The sequence below is a fragment of the Alligator sinensis genome, unplaced genomic scaffold, assembly GCF_000455745.1.
Source record: "Alligator sinensis unplaced genomic scaffold, ASM45574v1 scaffold601_1, whole genome shotgun sequence".
NCBI classification, from domain to species: Eukaryota; Metazoa; Chordata; order Crocodylia; family Alligatoridae; genus Alligator; species Alligator sinensis.
The window spans coordinates 343,739-362,747 of NW_005841905.1; the positions used below are offsets into that span (position 1 = coordinate 343,739).

General features: G+C 45.1%; 1 protein-coding gene across 1 annotated transcript in view; it reads left to right on the forward strand.

Moving 5' to 3' along the window:
• Nucleotides 1-19,009, forward strand: part of DPP6 (dipeptidyl peptidase like 6) — a 298,726-nt gene that overhangs the window by 135,325 nt on the left and 144,392 nt on the right. The window contains exon 7 of the mRNA XM_006018553.3: nucleotides 1,631-1,712. Coding sequence (XP_006018615.1) covers nucleotides 1,631-1,712 — 82 coding nt within the window. The remainder of the gene's footprint in view (nucleotides 1-1,630; nucleotides 1,713-19,009) is intronic.

Sequence of the window (19,009 nt, forward strand, 5' to 3'; positions counted from 1 at the left end):
ACTTTGCTGTGCTTCATTTTGGTGTCTGGCATTTCTGGTAGAGCACTCCTAGATGTCTTCTAGGATGGGGGCACCAGAGAAAGCCTCCTTCTTCCCACAACTGCACACCCGTGAAAGAGGGGGCAGAAACTTGCTGTACAGCTCTCCCTGGCTGGTGCCTTTTGACAAAAGCCCTGTGAAGGGAAGATGATTCTTGTCTAAGAAAAGCATTAACCCCTAAGGATTTGCTCAGTTTTACAGGGTGCCTTAGAAACAATTATATTTAATTTCTAGTGTCTGATTACTGCTTTCATTTTCATTCTCTTCTGAAAGGGGGGAACAGAACATGGTATGTTTCAAGAAGGAATAAAAATGAAAGCAGGAAACAGCATTGGCCAATGGATAGTGGTGCACTGGAGTACGACACAGGAGCAGGGCCTGTGAAAAACATTTTGGGGCCTGGTGTGTCCCAGTAGGGAACCCCCCTCCCATTTTGGCAACAGGAAATATGGGATCTCTGAAGACCTAGACTGGTCCTCTACCTTCTACAGAAAACCATCTCTGTATCTATTCCATGCTCATCATCGTTAGGGGTCCCCTGTGCTTGGAGGCCTGGTACAATTGTGTCCCCGCTCTCCTTCTTTAGTTGGCCCTTCTCAAGAGACCTGGGTGTTGTTCCCAGCATTCCCATTGACCCGATGGGCGTCCTTGGGCTTCTCTGTGCTTTTCTTGTCCCCGTGTGGCGGTGATAATAATTCCTTCCTTTTTAAAGCCTTTGAGGTCAGCTACGAAAGGTGCTATTCAAGAGCTTTCTTGGTATTCTCATCTGTAGAGTAGTATTTTAGAGAAATAATTAGGCTTGTAATAAAGTGACTTCAGAATATCAAAAATAATTGTGCATGTTGAGAGTAAACACCATCGAAACAATGGGAGCCGGGAAGAGTGCAGTGCCTGCGGTGCATCAAAATGACATTATGCAGCACTGACATTTACAACAGCGGCCTGCTTCTAGATTGTATTTGCCATGTTTGCTGAGGTCTTCTATAAAACGAAAGTAATGGATGAAGGAACAAGAAAAGTATTTCAATTTTATTTTTCAACAGAATGAGAGATTGGGTGTTAATAACAGTTTTTTCCCCTTGAAAGCCAGGCTACATATCTGTTTAGGAGGTAGTTACAGAGATGCCAAAGCTTCCTGCCATCATATTCAAAGGAAAATTATCAGGCAGGAAAGTCATAGAGCAAAGAAGATGAAATTATCTTTTTCTCATGGCAGAGTATTTCAGGACAGTAATTATTGTTTATCCTCTCTGGATATCGGAAGTGTTGATAAATATAATTATTTTGTTTGCTTTCCCTTGACTAATGCTTATGGCTTAGGTGAATCAATGGTGGAACTAATGTATTTAAGTCTTGTATTAATGAGAAAAAGAATTTCTCTGCTAAGGACCTGATCCTGCCAACGCTCATTACGTGGCCTGGTGCTAACGAACCGATAAGTCATCCATTGACATTCAAGAGCAAGTGAGGACAGGTTTCAGCTGCAAGACGCAGACATTTTAAATGAGTGCCGTGGAGCTTCTGAACTGGAACAGCCCAGGTCTGAAGGATGAAACTCTGGAGGCTGAAATCTTTGTGTCTCTTTTTGCAGGGATCCCCAGAGTCTGTATCCCCCTGAGGTTAGCAACGCCAAACTGCAGTATGCTGGATGGGGTCCAAAAGGGCAACAACTGGTAAGCAAATCTAAGTGTACAAATGAGTTTGTAAAATTGTTGTAATTCAAGAGGTACTCTTCCTCATCTCATTTCTTGGAGCCCATAGGACACGTGGATGTCTTTTTGGTATATCATTCCCATCATGAAAAATACTAATCCAGACCTAGACATTGTGGCTTCAAAGTGGGCATCCATCAATGCACTAGTCTGTCAGCACACAACTCACTAAGACAAGCCGAGACCTTGATGCGTGGGTGTTTGGTTAGGCCCACGGTACAAAATAGCTAAGTAAAAAAAAAAAAAAGGTAACTTATAGGAAAAGCCACCAAGGCTGTTTCATATTTACCTCATACTGGCTTTACTTTGTCTGTTGTCTAGGTCCACCCTACCTTGACCCTTCTGATGTTCAATTCTGCATGTGTCAAAAAGGGCAAAGGGCTGGTTATATCGATTTATCTGCAATGGCACCTGCAAAGAGCCTGTTTTAACAAATATAAGTTGTGTATTTATATCTTAAAGAAGGCAAACCAACAGATTTTCTTTTAAATATAGGAAACTAGCAATATGTCAATGGCAATCGGAGATAATGGATCTGATTCTCCTGTTGGGCAGAGAGAAAAATTCTCTCTTTGTACCTGCTTTATACCTGATTTATAACATTTCTGCTCCTCAGCAAGATTATGCTTCCCTGGAGCTTCTCCAGACTTGCAGCTCTCTTAAAAGTTTAGGCAGAGTTGGCAGGGGGAGGCCATCCCTGGAGGAGCAAGGGATGTTTCAGTTGAAGACTAATGTGTATTGGCCAGTCCACGTGGAGAGTGGGTCCACAGCTGTACTGGATTTGCAGTAGACTTGGCCAATGATGGTTTGTGAAATGGACATGGGTAGATAGTGAGGCAGGTCTGAGGGGTTAGAAAAAAAAGGAGCTCAAGTGGCATACTCTGGTTCAAAAACCATCATGGATTCTTCATTGCTCATGAATGAAGGCTTCCAGACCAGGAGAGTCATGAAATACCAATTCTGTCGTCAGCTATCTTGGAATTCACCCATCTGATAACAAATGAACCCATTTTAAGCATTTTTATTAGTCTTTTCTGTTGGAAACAGCAGAGCTTATAGAGTTTGAAGGACACTTTTGATCAGTTGATAATATACGGTGTATGGTGACATATGTTTAAAGATATTTTCAGTAATCAGAGACTGCCTTTAAGGAAATTTGAAGAACAATAAGAGATTCCTCTCTTCCCTTGCCCCTCCTCATACACATTCATTTGATCTTTATTTTAGTTCAGCAAAGGAAGCGAAACAAAAGTTCCAATTTTCTAATCTGAAAGTTGACTCTGAATTGTGCTAATGATATTCTCTAGTTCACAAGTGCCTCTCTTGGTCCTTGGGTCTTGGCTGTAGCTGTGTTGGTCTAAGTACATAGGCGGACAAGGTTCTTTGGGAAAATCTGATCTCCTTTATTAGACCAACTAAAATAGTTGGAAAAAATCTTCTTGCAAGATTTTGGGTACAAACACCCTTCTTCAGGCAAAGGGAATGTCTGCAGTTGTCCCTTAGCAGATTGTCCAGTTCTGAAGGAATACTATCGTTACCTACCTGATGCTCTTTGAATGCTGGCAATTCCTCCAGATTCATCTTTAGAGCAGGGGACATAGCTACGTCATAGCCAAGTGCAATGTATTTGTTAAAAACATGCTGTAACTGTTCAATTATATAACACAAGGAGAAATGTCTTCCTTTGTTGGCTGACGTCCCTGTACCACTGAAATCATTGGAGCTTTTTTCCTTGATCTCATTAAGAGCAGATTCAGGGTTTTGATACCCTGAAGCATTGGGTTTGGTAGACCTTGTTCTAGCTAGTGTAAGTGAGGATATTCTCTTAAGCATCTACCATATTTTCTCATGTACAACACACTCCGGATATCTCATGTACCCTATTTTTGGAAGGACACAAGAAAGACAATAAATCTTACCTTGGAGTGGAGGTAGGTATGTAGGGTCTGGGGTCTCCGAGCCCGTGGGTTGTGTGGTGAGACCCAATCTGGCAGAGCGGTGATGGGACTGTGCAGCAGGTCTGATCCGGCAGCAGTCTCAGACTCAGTGTCCTGGGTCCAACCCAGCATGTGGCTCTAGAGCCAGTGCATGGAGTTGGACCCAGCTTGCTCAGTCAGACCTGGTACTCAAGCTGCTGACCAGCCTGTGTGCCAATCTGATCTGGTGTGGTTGCAGGGGGTCCCCACAGGTGTGGGTATCTGGCAGTAGGGAGGGATTGCAGTGCTCTAACACTGCTACCATTCTGCCCCTTCCCTCCTCCCACCCCCCTCCCCACCAATATATCAGACCTGTGGGGAGCCCTTTTCTTTGCATGCAGTGTGCACCCCAGTTTTCCCCAGCTGGCTTTATGGAGAAAGATACAGGGTTATACGTGTGAAAATACCATATCTGTTACATGAAACAGCATATCCTTTTGCCACTTCTAAATGCAGTGTCTTCTATTTTCATTGCATTCGCTTGTTCTTGTAGTCTGAGATGGATCGAGGATTGCCTTTTGCATACTATTCAGTTTGGATACCTCTTGGTATATTTCTTCCCCTGCCAGCCTCAATGGTCTTGGATTTATAAACAAAATAAAGCTATATATTTTTAAGGAAAACCTAGTATGCCAGTAAGGCTTTTACATGCACTAACACTGATAAAACACAGTCAACATAGCTTGACACAGATTAGTTCAGAAAATACAATAAAATAGATGGAGGGAATATACTGTGCTCATTATTCAGTGGCACTTCCTAAAGTGCTGCAGTACATAATGGTTATTTGCATTCTAGTGCAATCGGTGTCTGCTCTGATGAAGGGCTCTGGTAGTGTCGTTGATTCTCCCTTCATAGAAGCAACTTATTAGAACCCCAAACCTGCTCTGTTTTGCAAAATGGTTGATACATTTCTGAAAGTTATACCCAAGAGATCCTTGGATCGCTGCTTTGATTATTTAAGATAGCCTTTTGCAGTAGCGTTAGAGCAGCCTCACTAAGATAGATCTGCCACTATTAACTGCTGTCGGTATTGCCAACCCCACTGTGTCAAAAGTCATGACACAAACTCTTAAAAATCAAAAGAGCTGGAATGTAAGTCATGAGATGCTATTTTTAGGGGGGTATGTGAGAGGGAGGATTATTTGTGACGGTGTGGAGGGCTGTGGGTATGTGTGTGGGGGGGTTGGATCCCGGGGAGGGAGGATCCCTGCACACCCTGGCAGGATGCGGGGTACTGTGGGTCAGGAGTGAGGGGCAGCAGCAGGGCTGGGGGGGCTGTGGCTTGGGAGTAAGGGACAGACACACACATGGCCAGACAGCCACCCACAGCTCTGTTGCATGACCCACCCTCCCCCCAGATCCCCATTCACCCCAGCCCCTGCCCACTCCCTTCCCCACCATCGGGGCCTCAATCAGCCCCCCCTGCCCCTTCCCTCTCCCCCCTGCCCCTTTCTCTCCAAAGACTTACCAGCTTGGCACTCTCTACACATGCTGGAAGAAAAAATCCCAGGATTTGATCTCTCTATCAGGAGATCATGAGTCAGAGTTAATTTGACTTGGAAATCAGGAGTCTTGTGATTTTTTCATGAGAGTTGGCTTTACTGTGCTGTGCTGGCCAGAATCTCTGAGACCACTCTCCTCTCCTATCCACAGCACATATTTTGCCCACTCCTGTCTTTCATGTGTTGGGAGAGAAGGGGAAACGGGTAATGTTTGCTTTGTACTACTTGCTTATTTCCTGCCTTAAGGGACAGCGCGTCTCCCTGACTAGGACAGCTGTCCAGCTGGTTTGTGCTGCTTTGGAGCCAGGACAGAATTTGGCCTCAAAGGCTTCTTCTTTTCATAGCTGTTTTTTTAAACTCCCTCCCCCACTTCCCTCCAAGGGGCAGCTTTTGGTCACTAACTTCTGCTTCAACGCTGGCAGCTCTTTCTTGGGCATGCCTAATGAGACTGGAAGGGAAAGAAAAGTGAAATCTGAAGCAGAAGCAGAAGCAAACCAAACAGTCTGCATCCTTTATAAAAATCTTCTCCCAAAAGCACTGTTCCCTTTTTCCTTGCTTTCTTTTGTCTTTTCCTGTTATGTCACAAGTTCATTTCAAATTAGAAAGTCCTTGGGACTCCCCACTCGTCTGTGCCAATAGAGCTGTATACATGGTAGCAAATAGTGTCGCTGAGGCAAGGACTTGAGCTACAAATGCAAACACAGGTCACTTTTGACACTTGAAATGAGTGCTTTGCCCCAGCTTTTCTAAAATTTAAAACCAATGCAGTCAGCTGCCACTCAGTGATACCAGGGCCTGGGCCAATCATTCTTGCGGTCTCTACAAAGCCTTTCCATTATGTTCAAGAGCTTGAGAAGAAAACTGCTGCTCATAAAATGTCGCTTAACTAGAAGTAACTTAGCAAGCCCAAACTTGACCATAAAATGAATATGAGCTGCCAGTATGATGCTACAGTTAGCAGAGCAAACAGTTCACTGGCATGCATCAACCAGTGTACCTCAAGCAAAACTAAGGAAGTTATTCTCCAGCTCTGCTCGGCATTGGTGAGGCCACAGCTGGAGGACTGCATCCAGTTCTGGGTGCCACACATCAAGAAGGATGTGGAGAAGCTTGAGAGAGCCCCGAGAAGAGCCACTCATGTGATTAGAGGCCTGAAGAGCAAGCTGTATGAGGAAAGGCTGACAAATATGGGACTGCCCAACCTAGAAAAGAAACTTTGCAGGGATTTGGTGGTAGCTTACAAATATATCCTGGGAGAGCATCAGGAGCTAGGTGAACAACTATTCACCAAAGCACCCGAGGGGAAAACCAGGAGCAACGGTCATAAACTCCTAGAAGAAGGTTTCAGTCTGGATATAAGGAAAAGCTTCTTCATCGTTCATGTGACCAGACTCTGGAACAGACTCCCAGCGGGTGGTGCAGGCACCTACCCTGGAGATCTTCAAAAGGAGACTGGACACACACCTCGCTGGGGTTATTTGATCGCAGCAGTCTTTCCTGCCTAGGGCAGGGGGTGGACCCCATGATCTCAAGCAGTGCATAGTCATCAAGAAGGCTCTACAGGGGTAATAAAACTCTGGGTGAACTTGGTGCCTGAGAACTGTGCGAGAGTGGCCCCCTCTGTTTATCCACAGGAGAGCTGCAGCATGAACAGCAACGGTGTAGGTTCCTCTTCCAACATAGTCAAACCCTGAGCTTGTGCAGGCACCTCCCAGAAGTGAGAGCAATTCGGTCTCTGTGGCTCAAATCCATAGTTAGACTCTTGAATAGAAGTCCTTCGAGAGTGAAACTGTGGAAATCAGGCCACTTTTGTCTAGGTGCCTGTAGGGATTTCAGTGACTAACTTTTTATGCATCCGGTTTAACATTTTAACTTAAAAGTAATAGCCTGTGCCTGTTAATAGCAACATCTTGGGGCCTTGGTGCTATTTTACTTGTAAGCAGCTCTTGCTGTTAAAGGGCATGCTGTGTGAATACATGGTAAGGAAGTTGTACCTAGGAAAATGCCGCTGGCAAGCAGCTTTTACTTTCCCAGATTTTTACAATTTCCATCAATTGTACATACAGATACTGCCACCTGGACTAAGGCACCAACAATAAGGTTACTGAGCTTAGTACTTGCCTGCACTGACAAGGTAAAAGTACTTTTCACATGTGCTGGCACTGACAAGGTAAAAGCATGTTTCACAGTTACAGATCAGATACAGGAGGAAATAGTTCTGTACAACTTGGTAGCCAGGCATTATAATCCAATATTTTTCTCTCTCTGATCAGAGTACTCATTCTGCAGTGAAGAGGGACATTTTATTCTGGGGCTTCCAGCCTAGTCTATTTTTTACCATTTCAACCACCTCTTCAAACTGTCCAAAACATGTGGAAAGGGGATTATGTCTGTACTTATCTTCCAAATGTTGCTGAAGCTCTGGAGTATAGTACAGATATGCCAGATGGTTCAAATTCATCTCTGTTTCTGCAGAAGCCAATGGGTTTTCTTGATTGTACGCACTTTGGGGCAGACCTTGTATTTGATATTTGTGCGTTGTGCAGCTTCAAGAGTGCAGCTGGCACTGAACAGATAAATAACAATGATGGGCATGATAGCGTGTGATAAGGAATAATAAATCCTCCAAGAATTCTCCATTTCAGTAAAATATTTACGCCAGGAAAAAGAAGTAACAAGTCACATGTCAAAGTTTTCTAGCATCCCTTGAGCAATAAGCAGCAATGCTGGTAAACAGCTCCCTGTAATTGATATTGCTGCATAAAAAGTGCAATTCAATTAGGAGCAAAACTGGAATTCATTCATATGCTGAAGATGTGAATGACAGATGATTCTGCAAAAAGCCAGGATCTGCCTGTTTAATTTTTCTTGTATTGAATTATTTCAACACAGTAGCATAGATCCCAGGCTAGCTGGGTTTTATATGGCTTTTTCAGTTACAGAATGCTGGTTAAATGATGGCACCTGGAACTAAACCAGACTGACTCCTCTAATTAGCTGTTTTGTGCTTGCCTGAATTCATGCCTGTCAGTCCAGCTTAGTTCCAGGCAAAAGTGCTGAACAGATAGCAAGAGGAAGACCTCTTTCACAGGAGTAACTGAATCATCTGTTATTGCTTCTAATCCAGCAGGGCTTTTGATCTGCAGTGAGAATATAACTCCTGTAAATGCACTTGTTTTCAGCATTATTTCATAGATCCTGCCTCATTCATTTTTCATGCTGCTGTTCTCTCACATTTTCTGTTGCAGTGACATCTGAATCAATATGAAAGTGCAGTAGGCTGCATGTAGTTATTCTGGATTGGTTTGCACCTTCTGTGTAAGGACAAGTTACCCCTTCCCTAATAGCAGGAGCAGTCCCGTTTTTCATGAAACATGAAGGGGTTAATTCAGAATGTAGCAGGCAACCCTTTACCTGGTTCTTCTATCACGAAGAAGATAAGAAGAGCAATACGGACTGTTCAATCCAAGTTCTTTCCACCCATGCCCTAAAAGTGATGCCATGTGGGACACTTCATACCTTCACTGAGTGCCTGGCCTGGTTTGTTGGACAGCATGCTTTGACCTGAGAGTAGGTTCTTAAAATGTCTAGTCACTGGGGGAAAAGCCACCTTTTTCTTTTCAAACTCAAGACCTACAGGGCTAGTGCCAGCTCTTGCAGCAGAACCAAGCTGCATGTTTTAGGGGACACTCTCCTAAAGAGACTTTTTCAGTCTTGCTTCCTTTACTGTCTCTTGCTTTTACTATGGCTTTTGGTAAGCCCATATTCCCTGTAAACTCCACGAAAAATGGGTTATATTTTTTTAGTGCTTTGTTGTCCACAATGCCTTATGATTGCCCATGGCTGTCGTTTCCTTTGGCATCAGTGAACTTTATGGGTGCGTCCAGATGAGCGCGGTCATGTAGTATGTGGCGCCACAAACATGTTTGCAGCGCCACATACCTCACAGTCTAGTGTTCTCCACAGTGCAAGGGCACACTGCCTGAGCGTGCAGTGCACTGGGGTTTTTTTCCAAGGGTTTTTTTGACCTCTGGGTTATCCAGGGGTCAAAAAAAAACAACTATGGGGAGAAAAAAAACAGTGTAACAGATGCTCGGGCAGCGTGTGCTGCTGACAAGTGGAGCCGGGCCACCTGGAGCTGTGCTCTACTGCTGGCCAGGCTCTGCACAGCACAATCACTGTGGCTGCAACTCCAGAAGGCCCCTAGGACCCCAGGTAAGGCTACTGGGGTGAGCACAGTTGCTGGCCCCAGCCTCCCCTACCCCACCTGGGGCATCTTGCTGCACACCAAAGCATGCATGGCAAAGGCATTCCCTGGGGACAAGTAGCTGCGGTGCAAAGTGCTCCACTGCTAGTCGTTCCCAGGGAGCCAAACATCCATGCACATCTGGACGCACCCTATATGTTTGCCCTTCGTGCTCTAAGGAGAGAATCCTCCAGTAAATCATTGATATGATGTCTGTTGATGATGTCTGTATCCTTTTCCACATCAGGGTTGTTAGCACCACAGCTGGATCAGCGAGGAGCAGTGCTAGAAGAGTAAGACAGACAAAGACCGTGTCATGAATGACACTGATAGAGAATATTAGTGACATGTGAAGCAATGTTTATTTCATGGTTATTTAGCCATGTGCAATCATAGGGCATTGTGGACAACAAAGCACTAAAAAAATATAACCCATTTTTCGTGGAGTTTACAGGGAATATGGGCTTACCAAAATCAATAGTAAAAGCCCAATACTAAAAGTCTACCCGAGGCTGCCAGGAGTCTAGGTATAGTGCTGGGAAGAATGATCTAGAGACTGAGCCAATTACTTGTAGCTCAGGAGACCCGGGTTTGGTGTTCGGCCATAGACGTTCTTTGTTATAGTCATTTTGGTCCACCCACTTGCTTCTTTTCTGTGCAAGCCCACACCCAACAAATATGTATAGACTATCAAAATGCCCGTCATGAATGACAGGGGGAGGGGGGGTGGGGATGGAGACCAGCTTCTGGCCCCGTGTCCTTCCCCCACCACTCTGGGTCCAGCCCCACTCCCCTGCCCCACCACCACTATGGTTTATGCCCTGCTATCCCTGCCACTCTGGGTCTAGCCCTGCACCCCACCCCCAATGCTGCTCCATGTGCAAGAGGGGGTGGCATGCGGCCACGGGGCGTGATGTCGGGAGCAGTCATGGCACAGTGGGTGTTCGCTGGCTGCGTGGTGTGAGGAGGGGCCCCGAGGTCTGCCGCAGGGGGCATGGTGCGCAGCCGCAGAGCATGGTGTGAGGAGCGGCCCTGTCAGTGGGAGCACCCACTGGATGTGGCCACATGGCGCGGGGAAAGGTGTCGGGGTGTGGTGGCTGCATGGCGCTGGCGGAGCACCTGCCATATGCAGCCACGTGGCATGAGGAGTTGCCTCCGGGTGTGGTGTAGGCTGCGGGCAGTGGCACAGGGAGCAGCCACAGCACAGGGAGCGCTCGCTGGCTGCTTGGTGCAAGGAATGGCCCTGGCATGTGGCACAGGGCATGTGGGGGTATGACAAGTGGCTGCGTGGGGAGTTGGCGCGTGGCCACAGGGCATGGCGCAAGGAGTGGCCATGGCATGAGGAGCACTTGCAGTCTGTGTGGTGCAGGGAGTAGCCCCGGGGTGTGATGCAGGCCGTGCAACAGCATGGGGCAGGTGGCATGCAACTGTGGGGCATTGTGTGGGGAACACTCGCTGGCTGCGTGGCATGGGGGGAGCACTTGGCAGCTGTGGCTGCATGGCGTGGTGAGCGTCCCCAGGGTGTGGCACAAGTTGCAATGGGGGGGCATGGCACATGGCTGTGTAGGGGGGTGGTGCACAGCTGTGGGGTGTGGTGCGGAGAGCAGCCACAGCACAGGAAGCGCTTGCTGGCTGCATAGTGTGGGGAACGGCCCTGGGATGTGACACAGGAGGCGTGGTGTGTGGCTATGTGGGGTGCAGGCGTGGTGTGGGGAGTGGCCATGACAGGGGGAGCACCTGCCGGCTGCCACAGCATGGTGCATGGTGCGTGGAGGGCATGTGGGGGTGGGGGGGGAGATATGGTATGCGGCTGAGCAGGGGCGGGATAGTGTGCGGCTGCAGGGCATGGTATGGGGAGTGGCCACAGCATGGGGAGCACTTGATGGCTGCATGGCACAGGGAGCAGCACCAGAGTGTGGCACATGGAGCGTAGGGGGCATGGCATGTGGCTGCATGGGGGTGGGTGGCATTTGGCCTTGGGGAGTGCGGGGCATGATGCCGGGGGTGTGGGGGGGGGGGGTTGGCATGTGGCTGCAGGGTGCCGTGCAGGGAGAGGGTGCAGGGGGCGCACCCTATCCCATGGCCAAATGTTACAGCCGGTGGGTGGTGCCCACGACCCCTACACCGACTCCCCGCGTGACACTCTACAGTTGCACACCTGCACGCCATGGCCCCCTCATCCACCCTGCTGTCACCACATGCTCTACATGCCCCGCAGCTGCAGCCGGCGGGCACTCCCCATGCATGAGGGGGGCATGGCACACAGCCGCAGGGTGCCATGTGGGCAGTGCCTGCACCCTCCTGCCTGCTCCCCATGCGGCACCCTGCAGCTGTGCTCCCTGCACCCCACCATGTGCCATGCACCACGCCCTCATATAGCCACAAGCCACACCTCCCTGCGTGCCACATGCTGCACACCCCACACAGCCACACACAGCCACACACCCCGCGGCACAGCCCAGAGCCAGTCCCCACTGCCCTACAGCAGGGAGCACACCCTGGCCCCGACTGCCTCCACCACTAGTTCCGCCTTCACCTGCGTGTCTGCTATCTGTAAGGCTCCGGGCGGCGCACACGCAATTGGCCCAGAGCATTATGGACAGACAGACGCACAGATGGAAGTAGTAAGGCTTTTATTATTTTAGAATGGCTTGGAAGTCTCCTAAGTCTATTCCAGGGAGGCTCAAAACTGTACCAGGAAACATAGTCAGGAACCCTCTAAAACATCTGTAATAGCTAATTACAGAGTTTGGAAATTGGTGAGTGGGAACAAGTGGGCAGGGCCTGTTACTCAGTAGTGCTTCTGGGCTCAGCAAGGTGGTGGTGGAGACATGGCCTTAGTGTCCATGTGCTTGCCTTTCCCCATCTGTAAAATGGGAATTATAGCAGGATGTTTTCCAGATTTGTCAACTATAGCATATAGCTATCTTTTAGTGCCGGGTCACAAGACAAATTTTGATCTGTTTCATATTATGTTGGCCTAATAAATGCAGGGGCATGACGGCAGGTCATTTGGATCTCCACAACGTACTGGAGTAGAATTTATGCAATGGGACAAAATGCTGGATCTTTCTGCTGTGGACGTTCCAGAGTGTTTAAGTCACTTTAATTGACTTTGTTCTTTCGTATATTGTGGACAAGCTCGCTTTGGCTCCAGTCATTTTCCAAGTAAAATTCTAACAAGCTAGAAACTGAACATAAATTCTTTCCTCAGGCCTGTGCAGAAGTATTTTTAACACTTTAAACAGTAGTAGCTGGTATTAAAATAAGTGGCCTGAATTATGAAATTCAGTGTGCCCTTTGGAATACTGTTCTTTTACACCAGAAAAATGGCTCTTTTTACAATGGAAGGTAAAATTAATAATTTAATAATTTCAAAAAATCAGTGTAGTATGTTATAATGACACATATTGTCAGGATAACCTAAATTACACTCATAGACTTGAGTAGTTTCCCTTGGGCACTAGTACAAGCCTCACCTTCATTAGGAACAAATAAAACCAGACTAGACTAAGTTATACAAAACATATTTTTTTCTTTTTTAAACTTTATTAATAAATTCAGCTACGAAAATAACAGTTCCAACATTCAAAAATACATCTAGTCCCCCAAAATATACACAACAGTACCAATCTCCCACCAACAGTAGTACCACAACCCAAATCAATGTCCACAGAAGACTTGTGTTCCCTTCCCCTTCCTCCCAGCTCCCCAACACCTCCATCTATGTAAGCATTTGTGTTTCTTCATCTCTGTAAAATAATTCACCTCCTCCTCTTCCTCCACACAACTTTGGATAATACAGATGTTACTGTCCTCCACTCATCTCTACCCCCCAAGCCTCAAATTCATTCTCAAGGATTAGCTCATAAAAACCTGTGCTTCAGCATTCAAAAAAGTTTCTGAAAGTTTCTGGTTTGGGGTCAGAAGATTCTTTTTTAGCAAATTCCAAACATTTCCGTCAGATTTCCAAGTAAGCATCTTTTTGCCTTCTCCCCTGTAGAGTACTGTCTTGAAAAAATCAGCTTTTCCATTATTAAGACTTCCCAAATGTTTTGAAACCAGTCGGTGATTTTAGGGGTGCCGTTTCTCTTCTAGTCATTTGCAATTGTAATTCTTGCAGCCATTAAACCACGTGAGAAATTCTAGGGAACAATCAAGGACTAGCAAGCGAATGGATTGTAGTAGCTGACCTAACAGCTGTTACTAATTTCCATTTCTAACCACTTTTTTCATGAAAAGTCACCATGTATTTTCTGCTCTCTTTTTAATAAGCAAATGATGTGTTCAAGGTCAAGCAGTGTCAGCAGAAGAGCCCAGAAACCCAACTTTCAGCTCTTGATGCCAACTCCCAGACAAGATTCTCTTCTGTCAGACATATTATAATATAATAAAATATTTTAAATGAAACAGGGCATCATTTCACATGAAGAAATCTAATTTACAGTTGTGCCCTACATAACCGTCAGTGATATTAGGTTACAGAATACAAGATAGTTCATCATCCAGAACTTAAAAGCACAATCAGAGCTCCACACTAAATGGTACATGTATTGATATATACGTTAATGTAACAAGGCAGTTAGAAATTAAGATGACCCTGATTGAAACCAGGACAAGGACTTCCAAGCAACCAGTTCTATTTGCAGGCCTAAAATAGCCTCGCTTCATCTTTTCAGTTCTGCAGCAAAGAAAAATATTTCTTTAAATTAAAGAACACCCCCCAAAAACCTCCCAACAGCCTCCAAAATTGATATAGTTGTTTATTCAACTGGACACCTCGGATCATAGATCTGATTAGAATTCAGACGGCTTAGAGAACAGCTTGCTCAGAGAATAAAAATGTAAAATGCATTGCATTCAGTAATGATGAAATGTCTAAAGTTCAAAAAACCTTACATAGGCCAGGACAGGATATTAAAATAATATGTAAAAAACACCTCAGTGTGCCAGGAAAAATCCATCTCTCTGATGTGAGAACGAGAGAGAGATTTTTGGATTGTAATCCCAGGTCTCACAGTTCCATGAAATGGTTTTCTGCTATACTTGAAGTGAGATTGTATTGTGCATATCAGTGTTGGCAGTTAAGCGTTCATACAGAGATTTGAAAACTATGAGATATCATACGACCTTTGATTAAAAAAAAGTTTAAACAGATCTTCCACGTTGCTGTCAGTGCAGCCAAATGCTGTATGCCCTCCATTCCAATGGACTTTTGGGGCTGGTGGCTTAGTAAGTACAGTAGCGCTAGAAAATCCTGAGCGTAGCATGGGACTTTACTGGACATTCTTCATAGAAACATAGTGTTACGTATAGGAAATTTGTTATACAAGTCCCTCCCTTGAAATCAACTTACTATGCCAAAAAAAACCCCTCTAAGTCTGCTGCCCTGTGGCTACATCTACACGCGCACCTGACTGCACAGTTGTTACTGAGCAGTCATTTAGTATTTTTATTTAGTTGTTACTACACAACAAGCAATGAGATACTGCGCAGTAGCGTCAGCATCACGGTTTGTGCCTGCTGATGCTACACTGCCATAGCGATGAACTACGTTGCCGTAGCTCGTTTGCTACAGCCCGTAGCATCTTGTGTAGATGCACCCTGTCTTTATTAAGACTCACTTTATCATATGTCCAAGCAGCCACTGCAAACAGCTGTTATTGGTCTGCCAATATTAATATGCAAAACAGAAATACATTATCCTCATAAACCACGCATATATGCGCACAACTACAATATTTAAAATGTTTCACGACTGTTTTATTGTCCCCTCTTTCACTTTCCTCTGCAGTGTTTGCTTTGCCGACTGACTGTATCTTTTCTTAAGCTAGAAGGAATGATAACCTATTACTGTACATTAGCTCCTACAGCCATGATGCTATGATGTGATAGAGGCCTCTAGGTATCACGGTAATAAATATCTAAGTTTTAATTTAGTTTTATGTTGAAGAATTTCTTAAAATATTTTTCAGCCACTGACTTCTTGGTTAAAAGCATCTCTTTGGTTGCTCTCATGGATTTGAGAGAAGAATTTGGCTCTTAATAAGAGGTATTGGCAAGACATTTGGCTGAATTCACATAGCTTTCAGCAGGTCAGTGTTTTGCAGTTTGGAGATTTACACAAACATAGTGTACAACAGTGTTTCCATTTTCTTTCCTAGTGACTCTAACTGCAAACATTTCTAACATTGATCCCACCTCCTCAAACTGTAAGAGATTAACTGCTTGGGGATCAATGCACTACAGGTAACATATAGAAGCCTTCAAGCTTGAATCTGGAGACGGGCATACTACTTTCGATGCATTTATGGAGCAGCCCTTGAGATCAGCTGGATTTCTATGAAGATCAGTCTGTCATTTTACCCTCTGTGGGTTGCTCACATTGTGGGAGAAAGTTCCAGCTTCCATATCTAGAGAACTGCCTTGCCCCCAGAACCTGCCCTTCTTCTCTGTCCTTCTCATTTTCTATTAAAGGCTTTTGAAAGGGGAAGAATAGTCATGCTTCAGCCTGGCAGGTCGTTCACAACATCAGTAGAGCAGGTCTGCATCCACACAGGCACCTTCCACCTTCAAGGTGGCTAGGAAACCAAGTGGTTGTCCTCATCTCCCTGTGAGGACATCTAGGAGAAAGATCGTCCTACAGTGCTCTAATAGGAGCATTTCACAAACGTTCTTAGTATGTTTTCACTCTCATCCCTGTAGATGAAGAGCTGAGGCAGAGAGAAATACAGAGGTTTCAACTGAAGATCATGTTTCAGAAATATGGTGGCCAAGCTGGGAAGTGTATCCAAATCTTTTATGATATATAAGTGCTCTTGCCCTCTGTGACTTCTGCTATCACCGGCTGCACTACAGGTCCCACAAACCCTTCCTGGTTCTTCCACCTCCTCAGCCATGAACGAGAGTGGAAGGATCCTGACAGTGCTCCTGGAAGTCCTGAAAACGTTGGACAAAGCTGAAGATAGACCATTCATAGCCCCCCACATTTTCCCTTGGGGGATGCCTAATGTTGGAAAGTTAAACAGAGCATCTTCCTTTCTGCAGTTTTGGCAGGGCTTGCCAGGGATTGAGGTGCAGTGTAACAGGGTTTGCAAGAATGACTCTACCACTGTATCTACCTTGTTTGGGGGCTAGGTTTTGGGGCTTGGCTCATTTTAACTGCATTTCCCAGATACTGATCTAAATACCTCTTCTGCTTGTCTCTCAGCAGAACATAGCCTAAACTGGATTAAAACTGCATCTCTGGGCATGTCTACAGAAGACGCTATGTCGCTGTAACGATGTGCTACAGTAACGTAGCGTCAGCAGGCACAAACCGTGATGCTGCAGCTCCATTGCCATAGCAATGTACTCCCTCATTATAGCATGCTGCTACGGCAATGTAGTGGTTAAATATAACCGTGCGGCGCCAGCATGGCGCAGTACGAGCTGTTATTGTGCCGTCATTTCGTACTTCCTATCAAAGGAAGTACTACAGTCCTTCCAAAAGGAAGTATTAAATGCAGGAACGACAGCACCATAGGGGCACATGTAGATGCACCCTATATGCTCTAATCTCAGAGGCAACCATGCTCTCTATATGCCATATGCTTAACTCACTGAGGAGTGATTTAGCCACCTACCGGCCTCATCTACACGAGACACTGACTGCACAGTCATTACTAGAAACAAGTACTAAATGGCTGCACAGTAACTGGAGTTACTGCACGCTAGTGTTGCCAAATGGCTTTCTTGTGATGCTGACTGCGCAGTAGCCTGAGACTACGGTGCAATTGCATCATCTCACACTGTCTGCCATGCAACTCTACTGCGCAGTAGTCATGGGCTACTGCACAGTCAGCATCTTGTGTAGACGCAGCCACTCCGAATATCCATTGCAAAGATCCATCTCTTTAGGATGAGCTGAAACTGTGATCTGTGATCTTAAGGATTTATCACCATGATTCTCTAAAATTTGCTGAGCATGTGGAAGGTTTGCATGAACCCACCAGTGAAGTTTGTAATGGATGGCAGGGCTTTGTCATCTACAAAGAAAAGTGAAGCTCCACTGAACATCTCCTTGCCCCCATTCCTCCACCTTTAGCTGGTAAATATCTCCTTCCCACCATGTAAAATTTGGTAAAATATTGATCATTTCTGGAACCTTGGTGTCCCGACTCCATTTTAAAATCTTACTGTTCATTCCCTTGCTGCCAAAAATATACTTCAATAATAATGTTGAAAAAGAGTTGGAAATCAGGTCTTAGTATTTTCATTGAACACCTCTCTTTATAGTTTTCTTACAATCTATTTGAAGAATGACAAGATCTGGCATAACTCTGTCAGATGCATAAAGAATACCAGTGACAAGAGAATATATTGGAACCACTTGAACATCAATGGGTAGATTATTTTATAGATTCAAAACAAAGGGTCCATCACTGCCGTATTCATTAAATAACACGTACTTCATCAGCAGAAGGCTTTAGTGGCTCATATGGTTATCGCTCTTGTTGACAGAAGGATGATGAAGGGAAATGGATAACTTTTCTGTACAGTGCTTGTACAGCCTTTCTTAAGCACCTCACATCTGCCTAAAAACGTGTGGATAGATATGTTGATTCCCTTCAGTACAGACATTTATACTTGTTCCCAAAACAAAATAGCAGAGAACTTTTCTCTCTTCTTTGGTTTCCAGTTACCCAGGACTCTGCTTCCAGGTTTGTTTAGCAAGGGATGAGCCAAAGAGCATGAGATGTGCTATCTTCGAGGTTTTCGACTGGCAAAGGGAATGCTAGAAATCTCAAGAGAGGCGGTTACAAATTTGCAGCCAAGGGACCTGAACTTTGCTTCAGCTGAATTAAGTGTCAAAACATCCATGTAGTTCAACACAGGCATCTTCAAGCCCAACTTTGACAGACATATGGAAGTCAGGTAGTTTGGGAAAGTAGATGTGAGGTTCAGGAAGTGGCCTGAGACTCATAATCTGGATTCAGTTCTTCACTGTGCTACAAAATTCCTGTGTGACCTTTTGCAGATCACTTAGTCATTTTATGTATATGTATATATGCTTCATTATCAACTGGGTTGTTTGGACAATACACCTGTTAGTATGCATAAGGCTTGGAATATTATAGTTATTGAGGCCATGTAAATAAGTGGTTGGCTAAATATGCTAATAAAAGTATTTTCAGGTATTAGCAACATTAAATATCATTGGTCCCATAGTGGTTCCCACAAAAGTCTCTGGCAGGAGAAATAGTCAAACCTGACAGTTCCCAGAGTGTTGTCAAATGTATGCAACAAGGAAGCTTAGAAATTATTTTTCTCTACTCCTTTGGTTACAGTAATGTTAGCACTGTTGTTTTTTTGTGACAATAGTAGATAAATTAACTTCAGGCAGAAGTGTCATTTTGAAGTTGATTGTGGCCCTTGAAGTGAGTTTTCCAAGGTCAGACTGCAGAACTGTACAGCTTTGGATTGCTTGATTCTACCTCTGTGATAAGTAAATTATTACTTGTCTTGTGCCGTCCATGAAACAATGATAGG